General features: G+C 36.3%; 1 protein-coding gene across 1 annotated transcript; it reads right to left on the reverse strand.

The window, feature by feature from the left end:
* Nucleotides 1-143: 143 nt before the first annotated feature.
* On the reverse strand, nt 144-24,411 carry DYNC2LI1 (dynein cytoplasmic 2 light intermediate chain 1). The gene is made up of 13 exons (XM_076334453.1): nt 24,270-24,411; nt 23,409-23,526; nt 22,121-22,155; nt 21,650-21,719; nt 20,532-20,620; nt 18,171-18,357; nt 15,611-15,679; nt 14,147-14,224; nt 12,511-12,587; nt 12,082-12,152; nt 11,536-11,633; nt 9,515-9,607; nt 144-1,960 (listed from the first exon to the last, which is right to left on the reverse strand). The coding sequence occupies exons 1-13, from the start codon at nt 24,281-24,283 to the stop codon at nt 1,895-1,897; spliced, it is 1,065 nt and encodes a 354-aa protein (XP_076190568.1). The 5' UTR covers nt 24,284-24,411; the 3' UTR covers nt 144-1,894.
* Nucleotides 24,412-24,830: the final 419 nt, after the last annotated feature.

Raw genomic sequence — 24,830 nt, forward strand, 5'->3', positions numbered from 1 at the left:
GTTTTGGGCTTTAACCATTACCAATAAGCAGAGAGGTATAATTGCTAGTAAATCTTGTATTTTAACTCCTATGCTTTGTTTTGATACCATTTTTGGGATTTGTAGAAATGCAACAAACCAAGTAAGTGTAAATAAAGACAGAATCAAGAAATCACTCCACTTTAATCTTATGCATACTTTACAGTCAATGAGTACAGAATCTTTAAGCAATATAAAAGTTACCCAACATGTTTTTGTCTTGTAAACGATGGTAAATCAGAGAAGACAATTATGTTATTTACATCTGTTCCTTCTTTTCATTATAAAATTCTAAATCTTGTTTTGGAAGCAGTTTGTGAATTACTAGAACAAATTTTTGTTTGTTAATAAAATGTCTATTTAGCTAGGGAAGAAAAATATAAAAGTTGTTTGCCAGTTCTTGGAAGCGATGTAGTTTGCATCTTTGGAAATTATTCTCACGGGCTCACTAACATGCCAAAGTCTAATTTATCCATTTAATCAATATAAGTACCTCTCAAAATTGAAAGCCTAACAGGCACTGAATTCCTAGATTTTATAACTTACTTCGCATGTTCAGTGAAGAAATTATTTATTACAGAGGGATAGCTAGAGGTTTCTTCGAGGAGGTAAGTGTATTTGTATCTTAAAATTCCATAATAATATAATTAGTTTAATTTGATATCTTTGAGATTATGCACTTTGTAACGAAGAATTTGAAATCCTCGAGTAAATGCAAGTTCTCCACTTAAGTGTGAGGCCAAGATTTTTTCTAGTAGCTTTATGTATAATATTCTAAGTTACAAATGTTATATCAGAAAACCATTTGATGAACAAATATGTTAAAAATAACAAGTAACTTTAAAGAGCTGGAAAGATACTACATTAGCTTGTCTTTCCCGTTTTTATGCGCATGTAGGGTTGTTCATCAGGGAACATTCTTACAATCTGGTCTGCCAAGTGACTGTTCAGACATATATTCTCTAACAAGAAGTCTTACCTCTCAAGAGACACCTCTGGCTTTACTCTAGATCTTGTCTTGCGTATTCTCAAAACACTCAGGCCATCTCATAACAGCGAGGATGTCCATGGACAAAAAGCCGTGTGTAGTTTAGGCTAGCGTTTCACCAGCTGAGGCTGCATGCGAATCACTTACACTTCCACCACTAACCAAGTATCTGTCAAATTGATTAGACTGACTTCATAGCATTTGAATATTTGACAGAAATGTCTTCTGAATTCTGTGCAAAGTTATTGCAACATTATACATTGCAAGAAATAATTCCTGTGTTAAACTGTATGATACTGAAACCGTGATAAAGCAAACTTCTGAATTTTAGATCAGGTCAAACCTGGTTTTAATTCCACTTTATTCTGCCAGTTTTTGTGGAACTATCCTATTCAAATACATCAAACAATGATGCAAATATATTCTTAAGCTTTGCTTTTGAATTATATATGCAAGGAACTAGGAAAAGAAGGCCTAGCATACTTTACTATGCAGTTTCGTATTTTGGGTGTGAAAACTTGTTTATATTTAAATACGTGTTTAGGGCAGAAGCATTAAAAAATAAATCAAATATTGTGTTATAAACTGTAGAGTAGGTAGAACTGATGAATGCCAGTCTTCATATTCAAACCCATCTCTGAACAGTCTAGAATTCCTTTCTCCCCACTTTTTAAAACTCTGTGTCAGTACCAAGATATACTTAAATTTGGACTGAACAAATAAACGGCTATTTTTATTAAAAATAGTAACAGGAATGCTTAATAAATATTAATTTTGTAGTTTGATATTGTATATTTTCAACTGCATCAGATTAAATTGCTAGTGTAATGTTAAAATGCTTAAAGTAATTTTGTATAATGTTAAAATAAAGACACCTATAGCTGTTCATCAATCAGGGTCAAAATCCATTTCTTTCCAGGATTTAGCGGCATTTCTTTTGTATTGTTCAAGTTCCTAAAACAGAAACATACATACTTATTAATCTAATCTCCTCATTATTAAAAGCTGTAAGATACATACATTAGCCACCTAAACATTTAAAGCACGTACATTTTTCACTAGAAAAAACGTACAATGTGTTTTTTATTTTTAATAAAATTATATTAAAAGTGCTATAAATTTTGCCACATTTGCTCTCACACAAGGAGCTAGATTTTATTTATTTATTTATTTATTTAGGCCTAGATACTTGCTTTCTAGGGTAGAAGACATTTTGGGTGGGGTCTTAGACATTCAGTTTGAGAAACCAGGCTCCCTATGAACATACAGCAATGTAACACTACCTGCGTTTTAAAAACAGAAATCAGAATTACCCAACAGAAACTACTGTTTCACACGCATGGAGTCAGGGCCTTTCAAGAAGCAAAATGATTGGTAATTCCTGAAGATGACCGCAAAGAAACTAGAAAAACAAAGTCTACTGTCTTTCTTTTTTTTTTTTTAAGCACAGGACTGAAATGAACTTCTGTAAGCTTACATGTCACCAGTGGTGATAATTTAGAGACCTACCAGTGGACCTTAGAAACCCCTGCAGAGCACAGGCTTGTCCAGAAAGCAGTAAGCAGAAATACATTTCAGAGGAATGCAATGGGTGTTTAGGAAATCGGCATACCATATCTATTCAATCTACGGTACCGGATATTTGTGGAATTCTTATTCATCATTGCTTGAGGTTTTTCGGGAAGTGTATTACTCATGACAGACAGTGATGCCATGCTTTTACTTTTGTTTTGTTTTTCAGTTAGTAGTTAAAATATTCTTTCAGGTGCTACTGTTTAGTAGATTGAAGAGTTAGCATCTGTGTGTAAAAGTAAAATGCAAACCCAGTGTCGTAACTAAAATTATGCATCTTCTAGATAGTAATTAGATTATTAAAAACAAACAGAGGCTCAAATTGTGGAGGTATAAATAAAACAAATTAGGTATGAAAAATGAGGCAATCTACATTATGCTATACTTGACATCAGCTGAGTACTAACACGGTAGACAAATGAGCCTGTTTCAGTCAGAAGTGCTACTGGGAATTTTGAAGCCTGTAATAAAAGGTTCTAGCAACATCACCAAACAACAATTTCATCCTCTGAATTTTATGTAGTGGTGCATAGTGTCGGGAATTATTTCTGAAGATTTTTTCAGCAAAAATTAATTTAGAAAGCACTACGATTGCTTTTTGTTCATTTAAGAATAAGAAGGCTTCCAACGTATTTGCAGGAAGATGATACTCTAATGAGGTACTGTTAGACCTAACCATGTACTGCTTGCAATACAAAAAAAAGTCATCATATCTTACTTGGATCAGGAAAAGAGGTGGATGTAAACCAGGGATTAGTATAAATGTAGCACAGACCCTCAAAAGCGGGCATGTGTTTTATACGATTGCTATTCTGATTTTAAGAGTGGACTTCACAGAGCAAGGAAGGTTTCACTGTAGTTGTACAGATACCAGAACGGACAAAAATAATAAAATTCACACTTGGTGAATTTAACAGAAGTATTAGTTCTCAATCCAGAGCACAGAGGGAGGAAGAAGAAAATAAAGGGCAGAGCAACAAAGAAAATAATCTAAAATCTGTATGGAAATAATAAATGGAATTTTCTCTCTCTCAGGAAATAACTTCAGCAGCTTTGTCATCAGTGCGAAATTTTCAGAAAGCACCACAGATTTATGAGCAGTAAGAGGATATTTAATTAGTGCATATTCTTCATGATGCTTGCAGAAGTCTAGTTTTACAGTTAAGTAACTCATAGATGACTAACACAGAACTTATTGTGTCTAGTCTAAATCTAGTAAGTTGCATTATTAAATACAACTCTAGTACTACTGAACTGTTCTATCTCTAAGCCAGTCTTTACTCAGTATTTTCACTCCCTCATTATTAATATAAAATAATTATGATCTTGGAATGTACTGAACTGTTGGGAACTTGCCAACAGTTAGGAATAGAAAGAATACTGTGATATTTTAAGGAGCACATGTAACCTGATTTATGCTAAGTAAATAATTTAAATTCTAACAACTTTCTCAAAGGCTACAGGAAGGGGTGAAATTAGGCAATGAAGTTTTACATATAACGACAATGCTGTCTGGGGTCATGTCTACAGGTGTTGCCTAAATAATTAGCTTTACAGATTTATCATCTGACTAAACTGTTTCAAGAAAGAGGCAGATAATTTAGCAGAATTTATTTTGCTGCAATTTTAGCTAGCTAGAAGGCAATTCAGTGTAAAGACAATGCAAAACAACACAGAAATGTAAAGTATCAAAACCACAGCATATATTAAAACTGTATAGCTATACCACTACATACAGAAGTACAGAACAAAAGTATAAATATTTATTTTGGAGACACAGCTAGGTAAGACTAACATTCAAACAATTGCAATTTAAATATGCTTTCAATGTGCTCTGAGTGCTTTAAACTTCATTAGTGCTAGCAACTTGTCCTAGATGTCTCAACACTGGCATAAAGTGGATTTTTAATTTTTTTTTTTAACCTTAATGCTCCTGTACTTCTGTGTTTCTGTAAATTCTTCATCTGTCAAATGGGGAAGGTCACACCTAATCTCATAAAGGGACTGGGAAGACAGACTTAACCGATGTCTGTGAAGCACTCAGATAAGATAGATAGCATTACCACACATTCTCAGAGAAAAAAAATTAATACTTTTGTGTTCATTGAAGTGTCTGAATGGCAGGTTGAGAAATAAGGTACACAAAGAATAAGGATGATGAAAAGAAATACTGAACAATTGAATTGAGACATCAGCAAAATAGTATATGATCATGTAATTAAAGACAATACTATAATGTCTACAAACAAGGAGGAAAAATTAAGACTGTAGGAAAAGCCTTAATTGTTGCATTTCCTCAGTTCTGAGGGACTGACATGACTTAAACTGCATGAAAAAGAAAGTTACTGAAAGTGCCCTCAATCTGGAACATAGTGAAAATAACCAAGTACTGAATCAAGGATTAAAAATTTTAAGCACCTAAACTTCAGTAGGAAATTTAATAACAGTGCTCTAATAATGCTCTTTAAGTTGGTTTAAAAAAAATCTTTTGTACCCATTTGGCCATGCTTTCATGTGAAAATGAGAAAGCTTATTCTTGGCAGCTGAGTAAACATCCTAAATAACTTTTTCTCCACAATATGAAGACTAGTGCTTATCCTCCTCTGGAAAAAATTAAGGATGCTACTGCTCTGTTACCCACGTTAAGGTGCCTGTCATACTCCTCTGCCCAGTAACACCGGTCTGACCAAGGAGGTTCATCGCACAATATGCGATCATCTTCTATTTTGTTGAATGAGACTGAAATTGTCTCCTGAAGTTCTGCAGTATGGTTGTGTCAGAGAAGTATGCTGACAAAGTATGGCTCTCATTCTGTTGGCCAACACAGTCCCAGTCTCAATCAGACAGCTGCAGATCTGACACCGAGATGACTTTTAGTTGTAAATGACATGGTTAATTAGGTCAGTCTTATTTTAGGGGAGATAGGACTACGCTTCCTTGCGAGATGTTATAGAACCTCCCCTTCTTCTGTTTAAAGTCTTAACAGTTATAGCCCTGTTCGTTGAGATCTGCTTCCATGACTTCTTGTTAGCTGACACCAAACAGCACCAGGCATCTATCTTTTTTTTTTCTTTTTTTTTTTTTTAGTATACTTTATGGCATTGGGCTTCAGCTAAAACTGGCACCAATCCCTAAAGTAGTATCTTTGTGTAACAAGGACCAGTCAGTGTGAACTTTGGCATTGCGTGACACTGACTTCTTAAGTACCTGACTGGGAGGCTATCCAATTCTTTGAGCTCAAGGTTAGCTTTATCATTTGCTTCAATGAATGAAGCTGCAAGTCAAATATCCAGATGAAAAAGGTCCAAGCACCTATTTTGAGTATTAGCAGTACAAGGCATAACAGGATAGCTAAGACCTGAAACAAACAAAAACCTTCGAAAAGACATCTTAGGGTACTTACCTCTGTGGCAGAGAGCATTTCTAAAGGAAACAGAGCAGACACCCCCATGTGCCATCTCACTGCCACAAACATTTAGAAGGAACTAAGGAACAAGACTTTCATGCACTCCTAGGTGCTCACAGATGCAGGTGGTATACGTGCAGCTCTAATCGACAATATTATTTTAAAAGATCTTGCTCTTATTCAAGTTATGTGTGTACCTAAAATGAAATTAAGGTCACCTTAAAGCATCAAAAGCCAAAAAGCTAGCAGAGAATAGGGAGAAATGGATGACAAGTTTGTCATCTTGTTTATGTTTTACATGGGCTGTATGAAGAGTTAACAGCAAGCTACACGTTTAAAGCCTAATACATATGCAAAATGAATGTTTTTCTTGACCCTTGAAAGCCCTGCAAAGAGCACAAAATTCCAGTCATTCCCCAAGAGAATCTGCTAGTTAAGAAATACATTAAAAATGTAAATTCCAAAAAGGTCCCTGGTGCTGTATTCTCTCTCTCGGAGCTTAACTCCAGAGAATGAAAAAGCTGTAAACAATTGCAACAGCACTACTTGATATAAGCCTGCACGTTTTATGCCTGTGGGGTCAGAACTAGGAAAAGCATTCTGAAAAGACACAGTTGAGAAAGAGCACATCTCTCTATCTTGAACAAAGGCACAGTGAGGAAAAGATAGCCTCAGAGAGCTTTCCAGAGCAAAAAGGTCTAGAAGAGTGTGGTACGTCTCATAGTTAACTCTGAAAATATTAAGGAGGCAAAATAATCTGGTCTAAAAGAAAACACTCTTGTGACAGGATGCTGATGAGCTGGACTCTTAACTGCTACAACCAAAAAGCGTATCGGATAAATACTAGCTGACAGCTAGTACGTGGGAGTGAGCCAGGTACTTTCTTGTTTCTGTACTTTTTTTTTTTTTAAAAACTGTTTTCTAATTTTATACTTGAGAATTTAACCTTTTACTCTGCTAGCGTGTACAAACCCTCGTTGCAGACAAACCTTTCAACCAAGGTTACAAAGTTGGAAATTGCTGGAATAGGAATATATGATCCAAAGTACAAGGATCCATTTTGACACTGGCTGCATCAAGTGCTAGGACACTAAAAACATTCCTCACAGAGAAATAGCTCTGATTTAATTAAACTTTGTATTGCCACAGTTATCTGTAAATCTATTACAGTGTTATTGAGCTGTCCTGACCAAGACTGCAATGTCAGCCAGGTATGCTAGTTCTTCTATCAATCAGACTCAGTGACAGGGGCTGTATTTTGTTTCTGTTGCTATGTTTTTGTGTGGGTTTTTTTTTTCCTTTAAAGCTTATCTTTGAGATAAACAAGCAAACTGGTTATCACCTAGAGTCCAAAGTGGCATATTAATTAACCGAAAGTAACCGAGAAAAATGACAACATGCACTTAAATGATTTTAAAATATAAGCTGTCATCATAGGAAACATCCATTTTGCATTCTGTCCTATTATTTCATTAGCAACATGTTGCATATTAAACATCTTAATATACCGTTCCTCCTACACAATAGATATCATGAGACTCTATAAAGAGTGCCAGACTTATGATGCATTTAAAACGTTGCTTTAAAAATAGGATTTTTGTGCCACTTTTCATATAACTGGGAAATCCAAAGACACTTCAAGACTCACTGCAACTACTGAGTTCTTTTCTTCTAGATGTATATTGCTATCTTGGTGTATTTCAAATTGAATGAAATTCTTGGAGTATAAAACATTTTAATAATGTGCAAATAGTCTTGTAATAATTGAACTTCACAATAGAGAAGTTTAGGAAATAGCTGCAGATAACAAAAGTAATTTTCTCTTTAATGCTCAAATTACTTGTAGTAGTCCAACTAAAAGAAGCTACACTGGTTCGCAATGCCCTTGAACAGATTAAGATTCTAAAAGCCTGTCTCTTTTGTTTAAAAACAGAAAATTAATAATTTCCTATATGATTTAATCAAGGCATACCAGTCTCTTCTTTTGCAAGACGTAAGTATTATCTAAAAATAACAAACCTAGTACACCATATAGTTATTTTGAGATATATAGATATACTGAGTATGAGATTACATTATAAATTCCAAAAGCAATGTGCTTTACAAATTTTAATGAGTTCTAAGGCTGCTCTTGATGCAACAGAAATTCAGAACTGATGCCTACATTAACAGGATATTACAGGTAATGTGCAAGTTCAAAGACTGCAGGGGATTCTTGAAATTGCTTTATTCTTTTACATTATTAATGTATTTTTTTTAGATCAGGTAACTACAGGTTTACTGCCTTATGCAATCTAACTAAACTCTACAAAAATGTGATAGCAGTAATAATCTAATCCTCTGGCTTTCTTTTACAAGCGTGCAAAAAGATGAAATTTGCCATGGTATTTTAGGGTTAGTTGAGATTAACTGCAGTGCAATTCAATAAAACTGCCTTTCATCTCAAGAGCGTGGGTCTGTAAAAGCATGTGAGATCTAGATTGGTACAATCCATCACCTTAAGCGCTGTTAGAAAGACCTCCTTTAACTGCAGTAACTTGGTCCACAAGGAAGTTAAATGGCGTACAAATAGCCCACATATAAGCTGCGAGAGTAGAGTGGAATGTTTCTCAGTCATTCTAGCAAAGAATTTTCTGTGTGTGGAACAAAAGAATCTATACGAAATAGAGAGTTTCCAGAATAAGTATGTGGTACTTCTTCCAACCAAAGAAAAATACACAAATCTTGGATAGATTTTAACAGACCCATACCTATGATATTGATGAAGACTATTAACATCACGTGAGCAGAAATACTGTACATACACTGATATCTAAGGCAATGTTCTAACCTTCGTCTAGTTTGCCACAGAATTTTTCTACAAAATTAATTCACCACAAATGTAGGGAAATGCAGAAACACTTCAGAATTAATAAGAAAAAATAAAAGACCCTTTCCCCGCTAAAGGTCTTTCCTGGAATTCAGGGGTTAAGCCAAATATCACTGTGGAATAATTCTGTTCACTCTGTTTAAGATAAGACGTAGCTAGCCTGCAAACTCGAGTCAGAAGTGTAATCATCTCAGTACCTTTCCAGTTTAAATAAAAAGTTTTGAAGGTGGAAGACAAAAATTAAAAAAGTAAACAGCCCCCACCCCAAACCTTGATACCGCTTCCTAGAATTCCTGCTAGTCAACATCCAAATAAGAGTACGGGGTGCAGAAATGAAGACATTACTGCCAAGAAAGCTTCACAGTTCACAGCTTTGCTTCAATATTATTTTAGTGAAATAATTCTGGAAGACAGCTAGAGGGAAAATTTGAATTATTCATTTCTAAAGAAACCACAGAGCCAAAATTTGAGATCTAACAATGCTCTACCTGCTTAATGTCTACCAATGGAAAAAAAAAGCCCAAACGACTAAGTTGAAAACTAACATTGAAGTTATTTAAAGGCAAAAAGGGGGCTACGAGTATATTCTACAATTAATTCAGCAATGCTGGTGGTTCTGGAATACCCGACTGTGAACAGCAACTGGAGAACAACCACACACCTGGTTTTTCTGAGCTCTCATAACATCCACTTCGTACTCAGCATATTGTAAATCCTGTGCAGGGTCCTTGGTATCTTGTAAATTGCAGAAACTCTAAGAGAAAAAATGATAAAGGCCCAAATGATAAAATTTATTTTTTGTTCTTTTAACAAGAAAATGCAACTCTGTAGATCTAATGGAAGTATTTTGCTTTTAATACAAATGTATTAAAATCCTGCATTTATGGAAGAATTTTGTGCTATAGGACACGGATTAGATAAAATATACTATATTTTATCTTAGATCAGTAAAATGATGAGAAAGTAATAGTGCAGTTAGATCTTAAAGGAAAGAAAATACTCTTATTTGCTAGATGTTTATTATTCTCTCCTCAAAATGAAAATATCCTTCTGGCCCATGACATTTGTGTTAAGGTTGCTCTTGCTAGAGCATTTAATACTCAAGACTAAAATTCAGTTCTGGTTACCAGAAGCGTTATTTCAATATCTGAGAAATTGGTTACTATCTTTTTGCCGAACACTTGAAATCTCATTTACTAACTTTGAGGGAACTCTAAGTTTAAGTTTAATTCCAAAGAGCAAATACGCTAAAAGAAAGAAACACTATCAAATAAGATTTATTTTTTTTAAATGTTGTCCTGCAGATCGCTCCTTACTCATAACAAATGGAAAGTAGCAATAAGTCAATCATACAAATGATGGAATAAAATAAATCAGAATTATAATTACTATTAGATGAGGTGATGGAAAAAAGAAATTCACAATCATAAAAACAGCTTTGAAGTTTAAAGCATATTTTGGAACCAAAACAGAAGACTGGGAATCTCCTTGGCAAATCTTCTTTAATTAGACTAATACCTCAGAACACTGACGGAGCTTGCAAGATGAGAAATGTATTCATTTCTCCAGCTGTTTCAGGGGGAGTTCGGGAGTTATGGCATAGGGGGTTGGGGAAGGTTTGTTTATTGTGTTTTAAAAGGCTATGGGCAAAAGTGACATGAAAAATAATAGTCCTGTACAGTTTCTGAAAAGTAAAGTTCAGTCTTTATCATGTTGGGGCATACTGTAGTCAGAACGGCATCTTAGTGATAATTTCTTCTGGTCACAAACCACCTGAAATAATTTCTAGGCTTTGATATGTAGTAGTCAAGTGAGTGGGAAAGAGTGAATTCAGACTCCTTCTCGCCAAGAATGGAGATCCATAGACTGAAAAGTAGAAAAAGCCCAGTTTGTGCACCATAATTTGAGGCACAGTTTCATAGTTTCAAATTTCCTTGCCTGCCCAGGTAAGCCGTAGGGCAGGAAATGGACAGGGATAAAGAACTGTGATACAATCTAGTACACGAGGAGAAAGCAGCAGCCTGTATTTGCTCAGGTCAAATAGAAAAGAATTTTGATTTCCTAACAGCAGTAATTACTTTTTATTGAAAAGAAGTATTTGGGGGTTTGCCTCTTGGGTCCAGAATTTTCTGAAATATGTACAAGATTTATCACTACATAGGTGCCAAGGGATTCTAATTACCTTGCAAATCCAAACACTTCCCATAGCAAATTGACAGATTTTGGCAAGGAACTCAACACACTCGCCTCATGCCCTAGGAGAACAAGGATCAGTAGCTTGCTACAGCCAGGAAGAGCTCTCATCTTGGAATATCACTGTCATTTGGTTTAGGCATTAGGGGATACGTCACCTTATAGAATTCCAAAAACGCTGAGTATAGCTTGTCTCTCAATGTAATGAAAGGCAATGGTATAACTTTGGAAAAAACAGAGGGTTACATTGGTACTTTCATTATTACTAAATGTAGGAAGGCAACTGAAGATGCAGAAGCCAATAATCAAAGCACCACTACATACAAACCTGTACCTTTTAAAAAAGTATGAATTAAAGAGGTTGGAAGAAACAGCACTGCTAAGTGAGACTGAAATTCCAGTGACTGGACTTGAAAGACAAAAATTAGCAGTGATATTACTACTATTCTGTGAGAAAAGAACCTGTGAAGCAGACGTGTAAATACCTACCTTGGGAGGAAATGTTTTCTCAAATACTTTTTTCCACAGTTCCAACGGTGTGTTTGCACGCATCTTTCCAATATCGCTATCAGAAGCGGGTGGTGGTCCTAAGGAATAGAGCACAGCACAAAGTAATACAAGTATGTTGTCATAACAACATAAATTATCAAAGCATTTTGGATAATGATCCATCTAATTTAATATTTTATCTTCTACAGTGACAAGCTGAAACAAGTTTGAAAAAACACTCACCTCCTACCATGAAACAGGCTGAGTGGTATCGTATATTATATTTTCTTTCAGAACTACGCTTGTTGGTACTTTACTGTTTGAAGTAGTCCTGATACCTTATTAAACTACCTAACAAAACTGTGCAAGTAATTCTCAATAATATAAATACTGAATCATAACTGTAAACTTTCTAAGTCATTTCCTTCAATAATCTGTTAAAACTGATGCTGATGTGCTATAATTTATTTTTTATTTGCTTAGATTTTTTTTCTCATTTTCAAAAACAATTAAGCGACAAACACGATGAACAGGAAATGTCCTAACCTATTTGGCTCAGCGAATCCAGGCCTGCTGGTATAAACAGAGGTTTGCCGGGATCCACTGATAAAGACTTGCTAAACAGAAAAAAGAAAATGTATCAAGTGAGCATTTAGCAATCAACGAAAAATGACATTATTCTAGCCAAGACTAGACCCTTACTGGGCCTTGCATACAAATACACGTAAATGAAAATCTACTCAATTCTAGTGGTGACCATGTTTCTAATCCATCAGTTTTGGGATCAAAACCAGAGAGTTATCACTGTCCTGTGCAGAGATAGGCAGCTGAGACACAGGAGTAAAAGTCCATGAACAAGAATCTTTCAGAGATCATATTTAAGAAAAAAAAATGTTTTGGTGATTAAAATATTTTTTATTAAGTACTTTTAGACTCTGGGCAAGACATTTAATAGTTGGACAATAATTATGTTACCTTTTATCATAGCCAAATGCCAAGTGATTAATAAGAACACGGGCTTTCAGCAGGAGAGCCTCAGATTTACTGGTAAACTAAATGAATCGGAAAACAAAATATACATTATGATCTTCCATCATAGAAATATTACATTGTCATCTGCATAGAGGATTTCAGATAGAGCTTGGCTAATTCCTGACCTCAATAGATTTCGTATATGTGCACTGAATTTACTACAATAGAAATCTCACCCTCCCTTTCCAAAACATGAATGTATTTGTGACTGAATATATAGATCAAGAAAGATTAAATGAAAAATAGCATAAAGATTAAAGAATAAATTTTAAAATATTGATTCACAACTTCTGAAGTATGCACGTAGAGACACAAATTTTTTGCCCAAGACTAACGAGTTATTAAGATTTTAAAATACACTAAAAATTATCCAGAATACCATAAACATTTAGAAATGTAATGAATAACTAAAACCGTTCACACATCATAAAGCAACTTGATAGTGGCAGAACTGGTACAGATTTATCAGAAAGCAGCTCCCAGAATATCCTCTCAAACAGTGTGCTTATTCCTGTCTAAGGGCTTTTGTATCCTAACAGATTCATGTCTTTGAGAAAGAAGTCAGATCCCTACTGTGGGAAATGAAGTTTCTCCCACTCATTTCAATGGCAATCAGGATTTAGCTGCCAGAGTTTTAGGCTCCTAGTTCTTCATTTTTAATTACAACAATGCTTAAATACTCTTTTAAAAAAATTTTTTTAGATCAAGACAGTTGTATTCTCAATTAACAAAAGATGAATTCACGTGTCAAAGTACAAAAGCTGTACAATTTTACATGGATGCAAAAGGACATGCTGTGATTGTAACAATTTAAAACAAATGTAAGTTGTTTGGTAATCAAAATAAGCCACTATTAAGTATTATTTATTACATAAATGATGGTTGATACAATTGGAACCATGTTCTCATGTAGAGAGAGCCCAAGAGGCAGCTTTTTTGGATTGTGAACCTCAGCATGCATGTTTTTGTCTTTACGCAGGAGACGACCAGCCAAACTCAAAATCAATTTATATACCCACATAAATACTGCATTGTCCTCATGGTTGGCAGTTCCTACTCATTACTGTAAAAAAATCCCTGCCTTTATTCTTCAACACTGTAAGTGTGATAATCCGGTATGTTTAAACTGCTGTGAAGACAAGGCCTTGGATCTAAGTTTTTAAATCTACCGAAGCCAGGTCACTAGACATAAGTTCATGCTTCTACCAAAACGGCCAGTTCTCTAATTCTATCTAGGGCGATCACTGTTTCCCCATCCTCCTTTCTTGTACCAAAAAACTTTTGTCAGATGTGCAGTAAACTCAATACAGAAACTGAGTTGGCTAATGGATAACTATTTTTATTTATTTTTTGCTGATACTGGGAATTATGCATTTTGTTTATTCATAAGGTATATCCACCCATCCCCTGCCAATACCTGTAACCCATTTGACAGATTAGCTCATGAAGAAAGCTACTGTAAAACCAATTAAATCCCATTTTCTCTAGGAGTTTTACATTTCTATTTTTTTAAATATTGTTTTGTAACACAAATATTGCTCATCTTCTCTATCCTTAGTTAGAAAGTGAATATACACACCACTAATGATGCTCCATAATAATGTGAAATAAATCGAAGTGTCTTGCTTACGATTTTCCTCATTTCAGAGTCAAACTCCTGAAAAAGTTGATATTGGAACATATACGTAAGAAACAAAAACCAAAATATTACAGCTAGAACTTTTAATTTTTTGTATAAACTGCAACGCACTTAGGCTACAATATATGAGGTTTTCAGCTGTCAGCATAATTATATCTTAAGACAGAATCAGTAACAGCCTACTCTGAAAAGAAATGTCACAATTTCCCTTTGTTTCTTTTTTACAGAGGGAGCCTAATTCAGGCAATATGTTAGTCCAGAAAAAGTTTCTTAATTGGGAATGTGTATTCCATTTCCAATTAATTTGTTTCATTTTGTTTTAAATTTTTAGAAGTAGAAATACTGCCTACTAGAAGAATAAGGATTTTTTCTTTTTGTGAAGATATTCAACTTTCAGTAAACCTTTGGGTATATGCTCTCTAAAGTCTAATACCTGCAAGATTTGAAAGGTGCATAAAACCACCTTTTCATGAATGTTTCTTTAATATAAGATCACACAGATGGCCTTCCCTGGATAAAAATCGGTGAAAACCTAGTCCCAGTGAAGCCTGCAGGAGGCTGTCCATAGACCCCAATGGAATCAGGCTGTTATTCTGTGCTTATTACATGAGAGTCACTGAATTTTAAAGAGGTCATGGCTCCGCATAAAGTCTCAGTATGAAAGAAGGCACAGTACCTTGTTAATAAAGAATTAAGTAACTCAAAGAGTCAGCCAAGTATCAGTGCACTATGTAGTCATCCAGAGAAGCACAGGCTGCCAGCACGGCAGCTAAAAATCAAACATACTGTTCTAGTTTCTCATGAGCAAGTGCTGCTTGAAAATTGAGTATGCATTTGTTTGGATTTTTAACGCCCTGGGAGAGAATCCAGCAGTACTATGACATTTCTTTCCTCTCCCCCCTAAAAGATGCAATTACTCACTTGTCTCTGAAAACTTAAGAAGTACTTTAAAAAAAAAAAAGTTCCAGACTGAAATGATAGTTTACTGTTCGTACTGCCACAGCTACCAAAAAAATCTGACCAGCTGACTTGAGAGATGCCCCTCTTTCACTGCCATAAACTTAGAGCTGCTGTCAGAAGGGACACACGGAGCTGGATTTCTCTCATTATAAAAGAAAGTCATCAACATGATGGGTTTTTTTTTGTTTTCCTCTTTGGTCTGCAGCAACTTATATCTCAACACTTTCCAAGTACATCTCAAAAATCTCAGTTTGGGAGTGTTTTGTGAAGGAATGACAGTATTCTGTCCAACAGTATTATGGAAGGCAAGATTTTTTTGTGGTAAAAGGCTGACTAGACGTACTTTTGTTCAAATGATTACTGTTATATTACCAAGATTTTAGTATATAGAATCTTTACCAGGTATCTTTTAATTATTAAAAAAATACATTAGGTATTACTTACATGAAAAATATCATATTTGCTTCCAATTATCACCAAGGGTATTGGAAAAGGGTCAACTAAGTCATAATCCTATTAAACAGATATACGACAGTTAAGCAGTGTAAACAAACTGTAGAAGATTGCAACTGTTAAAACAACTGAAAGGGGTTAAAATTAATTCACAGAAGACAAGCTCTATTTTTTCAAAACCTTACGTTAGATGAATAAACTTTGATGCAGTATCCATACCGTATTCTACAATTTTCTCATTTTCTTCATAAATGGTCTGGAAATAATCCCCCTGAGCAGTCAGAACACTTGCTGGCATAAAAGGGCTCTTACACTATATACCCCAGCTCCAACATTAGATGGAAAGGGAAGAGAGGAAAAACTTCATATATTCACAGAACAACTGCCAGATTGGATTAGTAGAACTGGCTTTTTGACACACTCCCTCTCCTTGCATCATATCCAAAGTAATACAGACAAAAGCTCAAGAAAATTAAGCTGAATGATTTTCTTGTGTCACACATTTGTCCTCCCCACATCACATTTTCCAAATTCTTAAAAAATATTTAATGTGATTTTCAAATGTTTGCTATCAGCAGAAAGAGGAAACGTCACCTAACAACCAGGAAAATGCAAATCAATACCAGTGGACAAAAACAGCTCTGGGGGTGTAGATTTAACTGTTAAATAGCTAACTTCTGATAAAAGTGTTAATAAGTAGATTACAATAATTCTCAAGATATCTGGAAGGTTTTCCTGTAGTCCATATGAAATGAGACAATCTCCTCCTGTTCACACAATTATTTAGTCCAGCTGCTTTGGTTGCAGCAGAGTAGAAAAGAGATGTGTTGTAGCACAGGTTGACCTAACTGTTCCCTTCTAAAACCGGTTATTTCACATACAGGTTAAATGACAGTATGTTAGCAAGAAGCTGCACATACTGCACAATCCTCTACTTTGAGAGGAAAAAAAAATGGCTTCACTCATACACTGTCAAGGCAAAAGCTTTGAGCAAAATGATCGTAACTTAAAACTGGGTGTATAGAATATAGAACTGAAAAAAAATTAGATTTAGTTTCTTAACCAAGAAAAAATGAACTCGGGATAACATCAGAAACATTAAAACTGGCATACTGAACCCTATTCATCTTTTGACTATGGAATTAATATTTTATTATGGACTACTTTAGGTGCATCCAGCCTTTTTAAACAAGGTCTGCAATTGATATACTTATGCTTTATCATCATAGCCAATAATTCTTTATCCAGGCCAATGGAATATATCCAAACATTAAAAAAACCCTCCAAGAACCTCACCAATTCCTGTTTATCATAAAAATATGTTTAGCTATAAAAAGGCAAATAAAAATCTGCGTAAACTGTCATTTACTTTGACTATAAAAGACAGTATTTCCTCCCACAAAATTGACATAATTTTTTCTTGAACAATGATGAAAGTAAAAAGAGAACTGAGGAGTAACATACCATTTTGTTTGCATCCTTTCTGTTTTTGATAATGAAGGCTGAATTGAAATTCTAGTTTAGAAGGTATAATTGTGTTCCCTACAGGACAAGTATAACAAGCCGCCTCTTCTTAACAATTAATGGCATTATTCTTTTTACTTATTGAAAAAAGCTTGCAGTTTTCTGGTATGTAAGCCCCTATATTTAAACTTGACACTGTGGTCATGATTTATTGCCAAGTGTGCTTGCAGGCATTTTCTTTTTGTGAATTACCTTCTCTAAAAGTAAAAAACAAAATCATAATCCAGCAGATCTCAAACCCTATACTCTAAATCTACTGAGTGTTGCGTATGTTGCTTTCTTATAAATTTTAAGTTACTTTTAAATGTTTGAGCCATATAAGCATTTGCTGTATTGCAGCATTTTATAGAAGTTACAGTAACTAGATTTATGTGCCAAGTCTTTGAATTGTTGAATACTTATTTATGCATTATATACACACAACATTTGCAGAGGTTTAATGCACAATGACTTTTCACTTCTATTGCGCATAATCTAGTTTAGCTTTTCCAGAGATTTAGTTAGCAATTATGTTTAAAGGACTGATGTTAACATTTCTGAAACTTTATAATTTAATTAGTTGTCAGATTATCAAAAGACATTGAGTTTGTGATAGACATTTAAATAAATGCAAAGTATATAGTCATGTTGATGGCTGTTACAACTATATTCTTTGCTTAAATTTGTACCTTCAGCTAGTCTCTTGCTAGATGACTTTTGTACATTCTAGTTTTCATCTTCCTTTTAAAAAGATGGGGGGGGGAAGCAAACTGCTACTCTAAAACTATTTCTTTTGATTGGTGTAACATGCCATAACAATCACATTAGATATCTAACAAAAAGATATAAGAAACCTTCTTTCCTTGTTTCTGCTCTTATTGAATTTTTATTAAATTGCTATAATTTTCCAGTGAACAGGTTCATCTACATCAAATGGATTTTCAGTCATGCATAAAAATCTAAAAGAGTTGTTTATGATTTTCAAAAGCATTATCTTTAACTGTATAAAGGCCTGTGACATCTGGAGAAAATATTAGAAGTAACTTACTGGATGATCCCTCTGCAGATTGTTCCGCATCCTCTGTTTAATTTCAGTAGCTACTTCAGGATTTGTCTTTTCCAGTTTGGTTAAAATTTTGTTCACGTGGTTCCTGGTGACCTGCAGAAGTTTCTCTATAGTAGTCCAGAGTTCGTTAGGTTTGGACAGATCCAATACAAGAACTACAGCAAATGACCTATTAAAAAGGCATTATTTGGTCAAATCTTTAGCGCATGAGACAATTAACATTTTCATATACAACCATACCTGTAGTACAAATGCTGAAAGTGACAACTGTGAAAATACAAATGCTAAGATATAATTAAATGTGTCAGCAAAGGAAGATGGCTTTTGAGGATACTCTGAGCTCTGAAGAAACCTTTCCCTTGTCTCTTGTTCAGAACTATTACTTTGGCAACTTTCCATCGGAGGTTTTGGGGGGATTGCATATATCAAACTTTGGTTCTGGAGACTTTGTTTCAAAGCAGTAAAACATGCAAATATCCTGAGCCCATTTAGCTCCTTCTTGTATGACTGGGCACTTCTACTGTCATGTATCCCTGCCACCTCATAACTCCACCATCCCAGATGAAGCAACATTAGCAAATGGTTCGGATCTTTCCTAACCGTTAAGGTATTAGAAAGTTCTATACTTTCATTATTCTTTTGTAATATGAAATGGAAAAAACTGGTTAAGGGCAATATTCTGTGCCATGGACTGTGCCAATTAGCTGGAACCTCAAATGTGTGTATCTTTCAGTCTTCTGAAAGATAAATGGAAGAAGTCAGAGTATTCAAGACATATTTAGCAATTACCAGGCTTTTAAAGGTGGATCATGATGAGAAATGTTTTACCCATAAAATCCTCTCCTTCTAAAACCCTGCCTCCCAAAACTCTAACTGCATTAAAATGCAACTGTAAAGAAGAACATCGCAAATGCAGCCATTTGAATGGATGCAATCATTCTTTCACATTCCATCCTGACTTGAAAAAGGGGATTCCAGACCAGAGCGGTGTTAGAAAGACTACAAAGCAAAGTGAATGTCCAATTTCACTTTAAAATGCTGTGGGGAAAAAATATGGTGAAAAGTGTCTCGGTGAAACTAGATATAGTTCATGGAACTTTAAAATAAGCAAATTGCTTGACTACAGACAGATGAGAAAACCAGTGAAAAGCACCTATACTTAAGTTGAAATGGTAGAATTTTTGACGAGCACGTTAAAAATATTGCCTTATGAACAGAAGTGGTCTTACAGAACAATGTTGCTACCCCATCAAAGAATCTTAAGATCATCCACATCAGAAGATCGCTTATCAGTAAAAAGGGAAGAAAAGACTGATGGAGGTGGAGCTCAGTTAAGTTCATTTAGACAATAGTTGAAAAATGATAGCTACTTTTTTCCCCCAAGCTCTTCCAGAAACAAAAAGCTTCACATGCCAGAAGTATTCTTTTTTATTCCGTCTTAGTCTCTCACTAGATAATGGCATTATCTCAATAGCCAAAACAGCAGCAGATGTACATGATATAAATTGTATCCCTCCTTTTTCATTTCCTTTTTTTTCCCCCACAGACGTTAAAGCTCACTACCAAAGGAATAAAGCAATGCATCATAATACAAAACGTATCTTTTGATCCTTTTCTCCTCTTCCACTTCCCACTCCGTCTTCCCTAACCAGAAAAAACATAAAATGCACCCACCGTCACCTTCTCATTTCTTCATGCAACTCTTCATGCATTTCTTCTTCCTATGCCATTCCACCACTTTTATGGATTTTTCTCACTACGTTCTCTTAATTCTCTCTAAATTCCTGTTTCCTTTTGTCTTCAAATAATTTCAATAGTTTTAGTCCCTCTCAGAAACATCATCTCTCTTGTATGATGATCTTCTCATCAGATGGTCACTTCATTTCCCAAAACTCCAGATATTTTTTTGTCACAATTTTTTGCCTTATTTTTCACCCAAAAATACGGCCCCTCACAGAGATAGCATTTATGTTTGCATACAGAAGTAGGAAGCAAGATTTTATTTTTCGTATGCCCCCAAGTTGCTTTTTCTGCTCTTTCATTGAGCATGAAGATACTATGTCTTCTCTTTTTCTGTATTTCTTGTTCTACCTACTTAAGGCCAACCTATTTCCTTCATGTTATCGCTTTCTTGTTGTTGTTGGAGATTGCTAAGAACTTGGCTTATTAGGAGAGAACCGTGAAAAGGAAGGTCAAAGCAAAGTATCAGTGGTATTACAATGATTTTTAGAAAAAAATCGTAAGTGTTCCGTCTTACATTTTGAAGGAGTTTTCCACAATAGAAGGTCTAGAAGTTTACTTATGTTTGAAGGGAAGCTGAAATTAACTTTGGAATTCGCTTACCTTACATTGTTGCTAGTGATTGGTATTCGAATCAGTTCCAGTAATGAGGTTCCACCACCTAGTTCCCAAAAATGAGCTATATCTTTAGGCTGTAAAAGAGTTTCTTTATGTTAGAAACATGTGCTTCCATGCAACACCAAGGGAAGATCTTCATCTGATAAACTGGCTTTTCATGCAAATAACTCAGAACAAGAACATATATTATTTCACTAGTATTTTCTGAAAAACAAAACCAAACAAAAAACTTCCCATGTTAAGGAAATCCCATACAACACTTACGAAAGACTCCTGGCATGCCTACAACTGTCTTGATAAATGACCACGGTAAAGTAAAAAAGTCAGGAAGAAGCATGATTAATGATAAACATAAAAAAATCAGGTTCTCTTCCCTTTCTTTTTGTTTATTGCAGCTCAAGACTAATGCTTTTTGAGAAGTTTGCAACTGGAAAAGTAATGAATCTCTACCTTCACGTTTAGTTTCTGGGAAAAGTTTTAAGTGATTTTTATCTTTCAGAATCAGATTTTCCACTCCCTGCTTCAGTAACAGAAACAGCAATTACCTGCAGCAGTAGTTATTGCTGCTGGGCAGTATTGTGCTGTGATGGGAATGGGTTCGGTATTTCTGTTAACATAATTTGCAGTGCAAAATTTAGCAATATGGACATATAAATCATAATTAAATTTTTGGGTTAACATCCTCTAAGATAACTGCTTCTCTCATAAAACTGTTTGTAAAGTATCTTCATCGGTTTGTACTCATTTTTGCATTTTAAAGACAAAGTTAAAGGCATGCATACTATGTTACAATGGGAAAATAAAAGCACTCAAACACGACAGACAAGGTAGTTTTTATAGATGAATCTGATTGATTGCTTTGTGTTATACTTTGGTCTCTGATCTACTGTGGTTTAGTGAGAGGGAAAAACATATTACAGATTAAAATACAAAATTAAGATAGCTAATTTAAATAAAATTACATTAAAAACCCCTTTTTGTTTCACAAACAATAAGCTAAAACCCCTAAGATTCTTATACATAAAAATAAAACATATTCTTTTTATATGTGTGTGTATATATATATAAAAAGATGGGGTAAACTATACTTTCTGGATACTCACTGTATTGTGTCTCCTTGCCCTTCTTCCAAAAGTATATTCCAAGGCTAATGTTGGCTTTGGAATCTCTTCCCTATGCAAGGAAAAATAACTTCATTTTGTCAAGATCCTCTAAGTAAAGAGAGTTAATTCTACAGCTACTAAATTATATTTATCAGTCAGTTCAGAATTTGGCTTAGAAACAGCAGTACAGAGAGGACACTTTAAGACAACAGGTCTCAGCTGCTGAAGACAGGAGAAGTAGCAGCACCAACCTCAATAGATGGCCACTTAAGCTCTCTAATACTGGAGAAGAAGGACTGAAGGGGTCAGATGACAGGTAGTAATGAAGGGAAATAAGTTTATCCATAAGTGATCAACCGGTCACAGAATACAACACCTGTATACATATATTATGAATTATCACACAATATAACTATTTATGTAAAATTCTAATCCACAGTTGAAAACTACTTTTAAAAATTTAACACATACCTCTCAAGACACCTCAGTATAATAGTGGTCTTTCCCTGGAAATTAAAAACAAAGAAGAACCCTACTGTACTGTCATTAAAGCATAAAAGTTGTATCGCTAAATGAAACTCACTCATTTAACGTTCCAATAATAAAGTACCGGAAAAGTGTAAACTCATGTAATTGTTTGTAGCCTTATAGTGGAAACGGAACTGCCAACTTTCTGTCAGAATCAAGTTACACTACCATTATTATAATTATAAACCAAGAGATGACAAATACAGTAATAGAAATAGTGTGCTTAAAATTAGACATTAGTGATCAACCTGGCCAACTCTGTTAACTGTTCAGCAGTTTTTAATTATTAATAATACATTTATGTAATGTTTGGTTTCCACTGGAATTAATTATTACCGATGAGATGGAAATAGAAAGAATGCTTAAAATACAAATAAACATACAGAAAAATATGTCTTTACACTGTTGAAATTCAGACACTGAGTACCATGCCACACTGAAGGGGCTAGCACTTCTACAGTTTGCTCCTGTGTCCTTTCCTATCTCAAAAATCAGTGAATTTCAGGTAAATCTGAAAAGTCATTGTATTTTCTCTGGAAAAGGTGTTTTAAAAATTGCTGATTGAGAGCTTGCACATATACCAATCCTTCTAAAATAAAAGTTGTATTCTTAAAAATATGACTCACTTGGTCAAAAAGGCGAGTATTTCCTTATTTACTTTACAAATAAATGCTAACAAATGAAAAATATGAAATTACTAATGGTCAAACTTATGGGACAATGAGTTAAAACAATCTTAGGCATGTGGAATCACGAGTTTGCAATCACTGATGAGGCATGTTCAAATAGGTCTGACACAATACAGACACAATTCATAGCGGGATGTCAAGGCCTCTACCTACAACAAAACTGGTATCAATGCACTTAAATTGGATTGTTACCAGTTAAACCTTTACAAGGGGAAATTTGACATGTCAAACAATTAAAGAGTAGCATTATTTCCGGCAGTTACTTTTACAAAAATTAAGGAAGCCAAACCTGAAAGAATTAGCACATCCTCGATAACAATGGTTGAAGTTTTGACTCTCCAAACCATAAACTTGAAATTCTGAATTGTAATAATGTCTAATTGGTCCACCCTTTGTGGAATGCCTACTCTCTGCAGAATCAGAACATAACATATTTTGTCTTTAGAAGAATTAAGTGGACCTTAATGTCTGAAAATATCAGATATTTTCCCTGACAAAAACTATGTTCGAAAAGCACAGAATTGTACAGTATTTAGCGTTACCCCATTTTTGTTTCCCATAAATAATAGTGATTTTTCCCAAACTTCCACATGCTTGCCATCGTCGTCAGCGTTTTCTCTCTTCTCTACTTCAGCTATAGCAAGATCCCATAAAGTATCACTAGTTGGAAAAAACAAAATAAGAGTGTCATTAAACAATGGACGCTCGACCATAATTCCTGAAAAAATCTAATGGATAAATGAAAGGTATTACAGTTTGTTATTATTATTTATTATTATTATTTCACATCACATGCCCTCTACTTGTCGAAGTACTTCTCCTAACAAAGCCAGGTTAAGTAAAATTCCTCAGGTAACCCCAACAGCCATTTGCTGCACACGCTGAGTAAATACCAGCTGCGTGGCAGGAAGCTTTGAGTACGTTTAAGACACCTTTAAAAGGTTTTCTAACGATTAAGGCTTTTCACAGCACCCTGGAGGTCAGGCTGGCAGCCTCTGGAGTCGTCAGCTCCCGTTCGCTGGCACCGGCGGAGCCGGCCGCGGGTCAGTGGGCTCGGGAGGGCTCAGGACCCGCCCTCGGTGTCCCGGGGAAGCTACTGCTCGGGACAACGAGGGCTTCCCGGTCTCAGGCTCCCCCACGGCCACCTGCGGGGAGGTGGGGGTGGGTTAGGCCTTCCCCTTTTCCACGGGGTCCCTAACAGGAGCAACCGGTTCCTCGCACCAAGGGCCAGGCGTGGCCCCATCCTGCCCCCGGCCCCGCTCGTTTTCGGGGGCAGAGGCCGAAACTGCCCCTTTTACGCCTGCCTCCCTCCTCCAGGCTGTCCTTCCCGGCCGCCGGCTCCTTCCCCGCAGAGCAGCGGGGGCGAACCCCCCTCGCCGAACCTGGGCAGGGCTCCCCGTTACCTGGCCTTGGGCATCGCTCCTCGGGGCCCGGGCCTGGCTCCCCGTCGCCATGGGAACCACGCAGGACACGCTGGGAAGTGTAGTTCCGCGGGGGGGGGAGGGGGGCGGAAGGGGATGGAGGCCGCTTCCCAGCGGGGCCGTGCTGCGGTCTCACCCCGCCTTCCGGCTCGGCGATGGCGGCGGCTGCTGTGGCGGCGGCGATGGCGGCGCTGTTCTCGCCTCAGCCCCCCCCCGCTGCCGTGGCGCTGTTCGCCGGCAGCGTGCGCGGTGCAGGGGCGCCCCCCGTAGCCGGTAGCAGTGCGGCGGGCGGGAGTTTCTCTGCTGGCTCTCCGCGCTGCGGCTGGCTCAGCCCCCTCGGGGGCCGCGGATGCCGCGCCCCTGAGGTGAGTGAAGGCCCGCAGCGGTTCCGCCGAGGGTCCCGCCCGCCCCTAAGGCCCCGGAGTCGTTTGTGGGACCTGCCGCTGCCTCTGTTTTTCGGGTGCTGAAAATGCGAGCCGCCTTAATACCAGAGTGAGCCGAGCTGGTGCGAGGGGTGTCAGTCACTGGGTCCTTGGGGGACCT

The sequence above is a fragment of the Aptenodytes patagonicus genome, chromosome 3 (assembly GCF_965638725.1).
Source record: "Aptenodytes patagonicus chromosome 3, bAptPat1.pri.cur, whole genome shotgun sequence".
NCBI classification, from domain to species: Eukaryota; Metazoa; Chordata; class Aves; order Sphenisciformes; family Spheniscidae; genus Aptenodytes; species Aptenodytes patagonicus.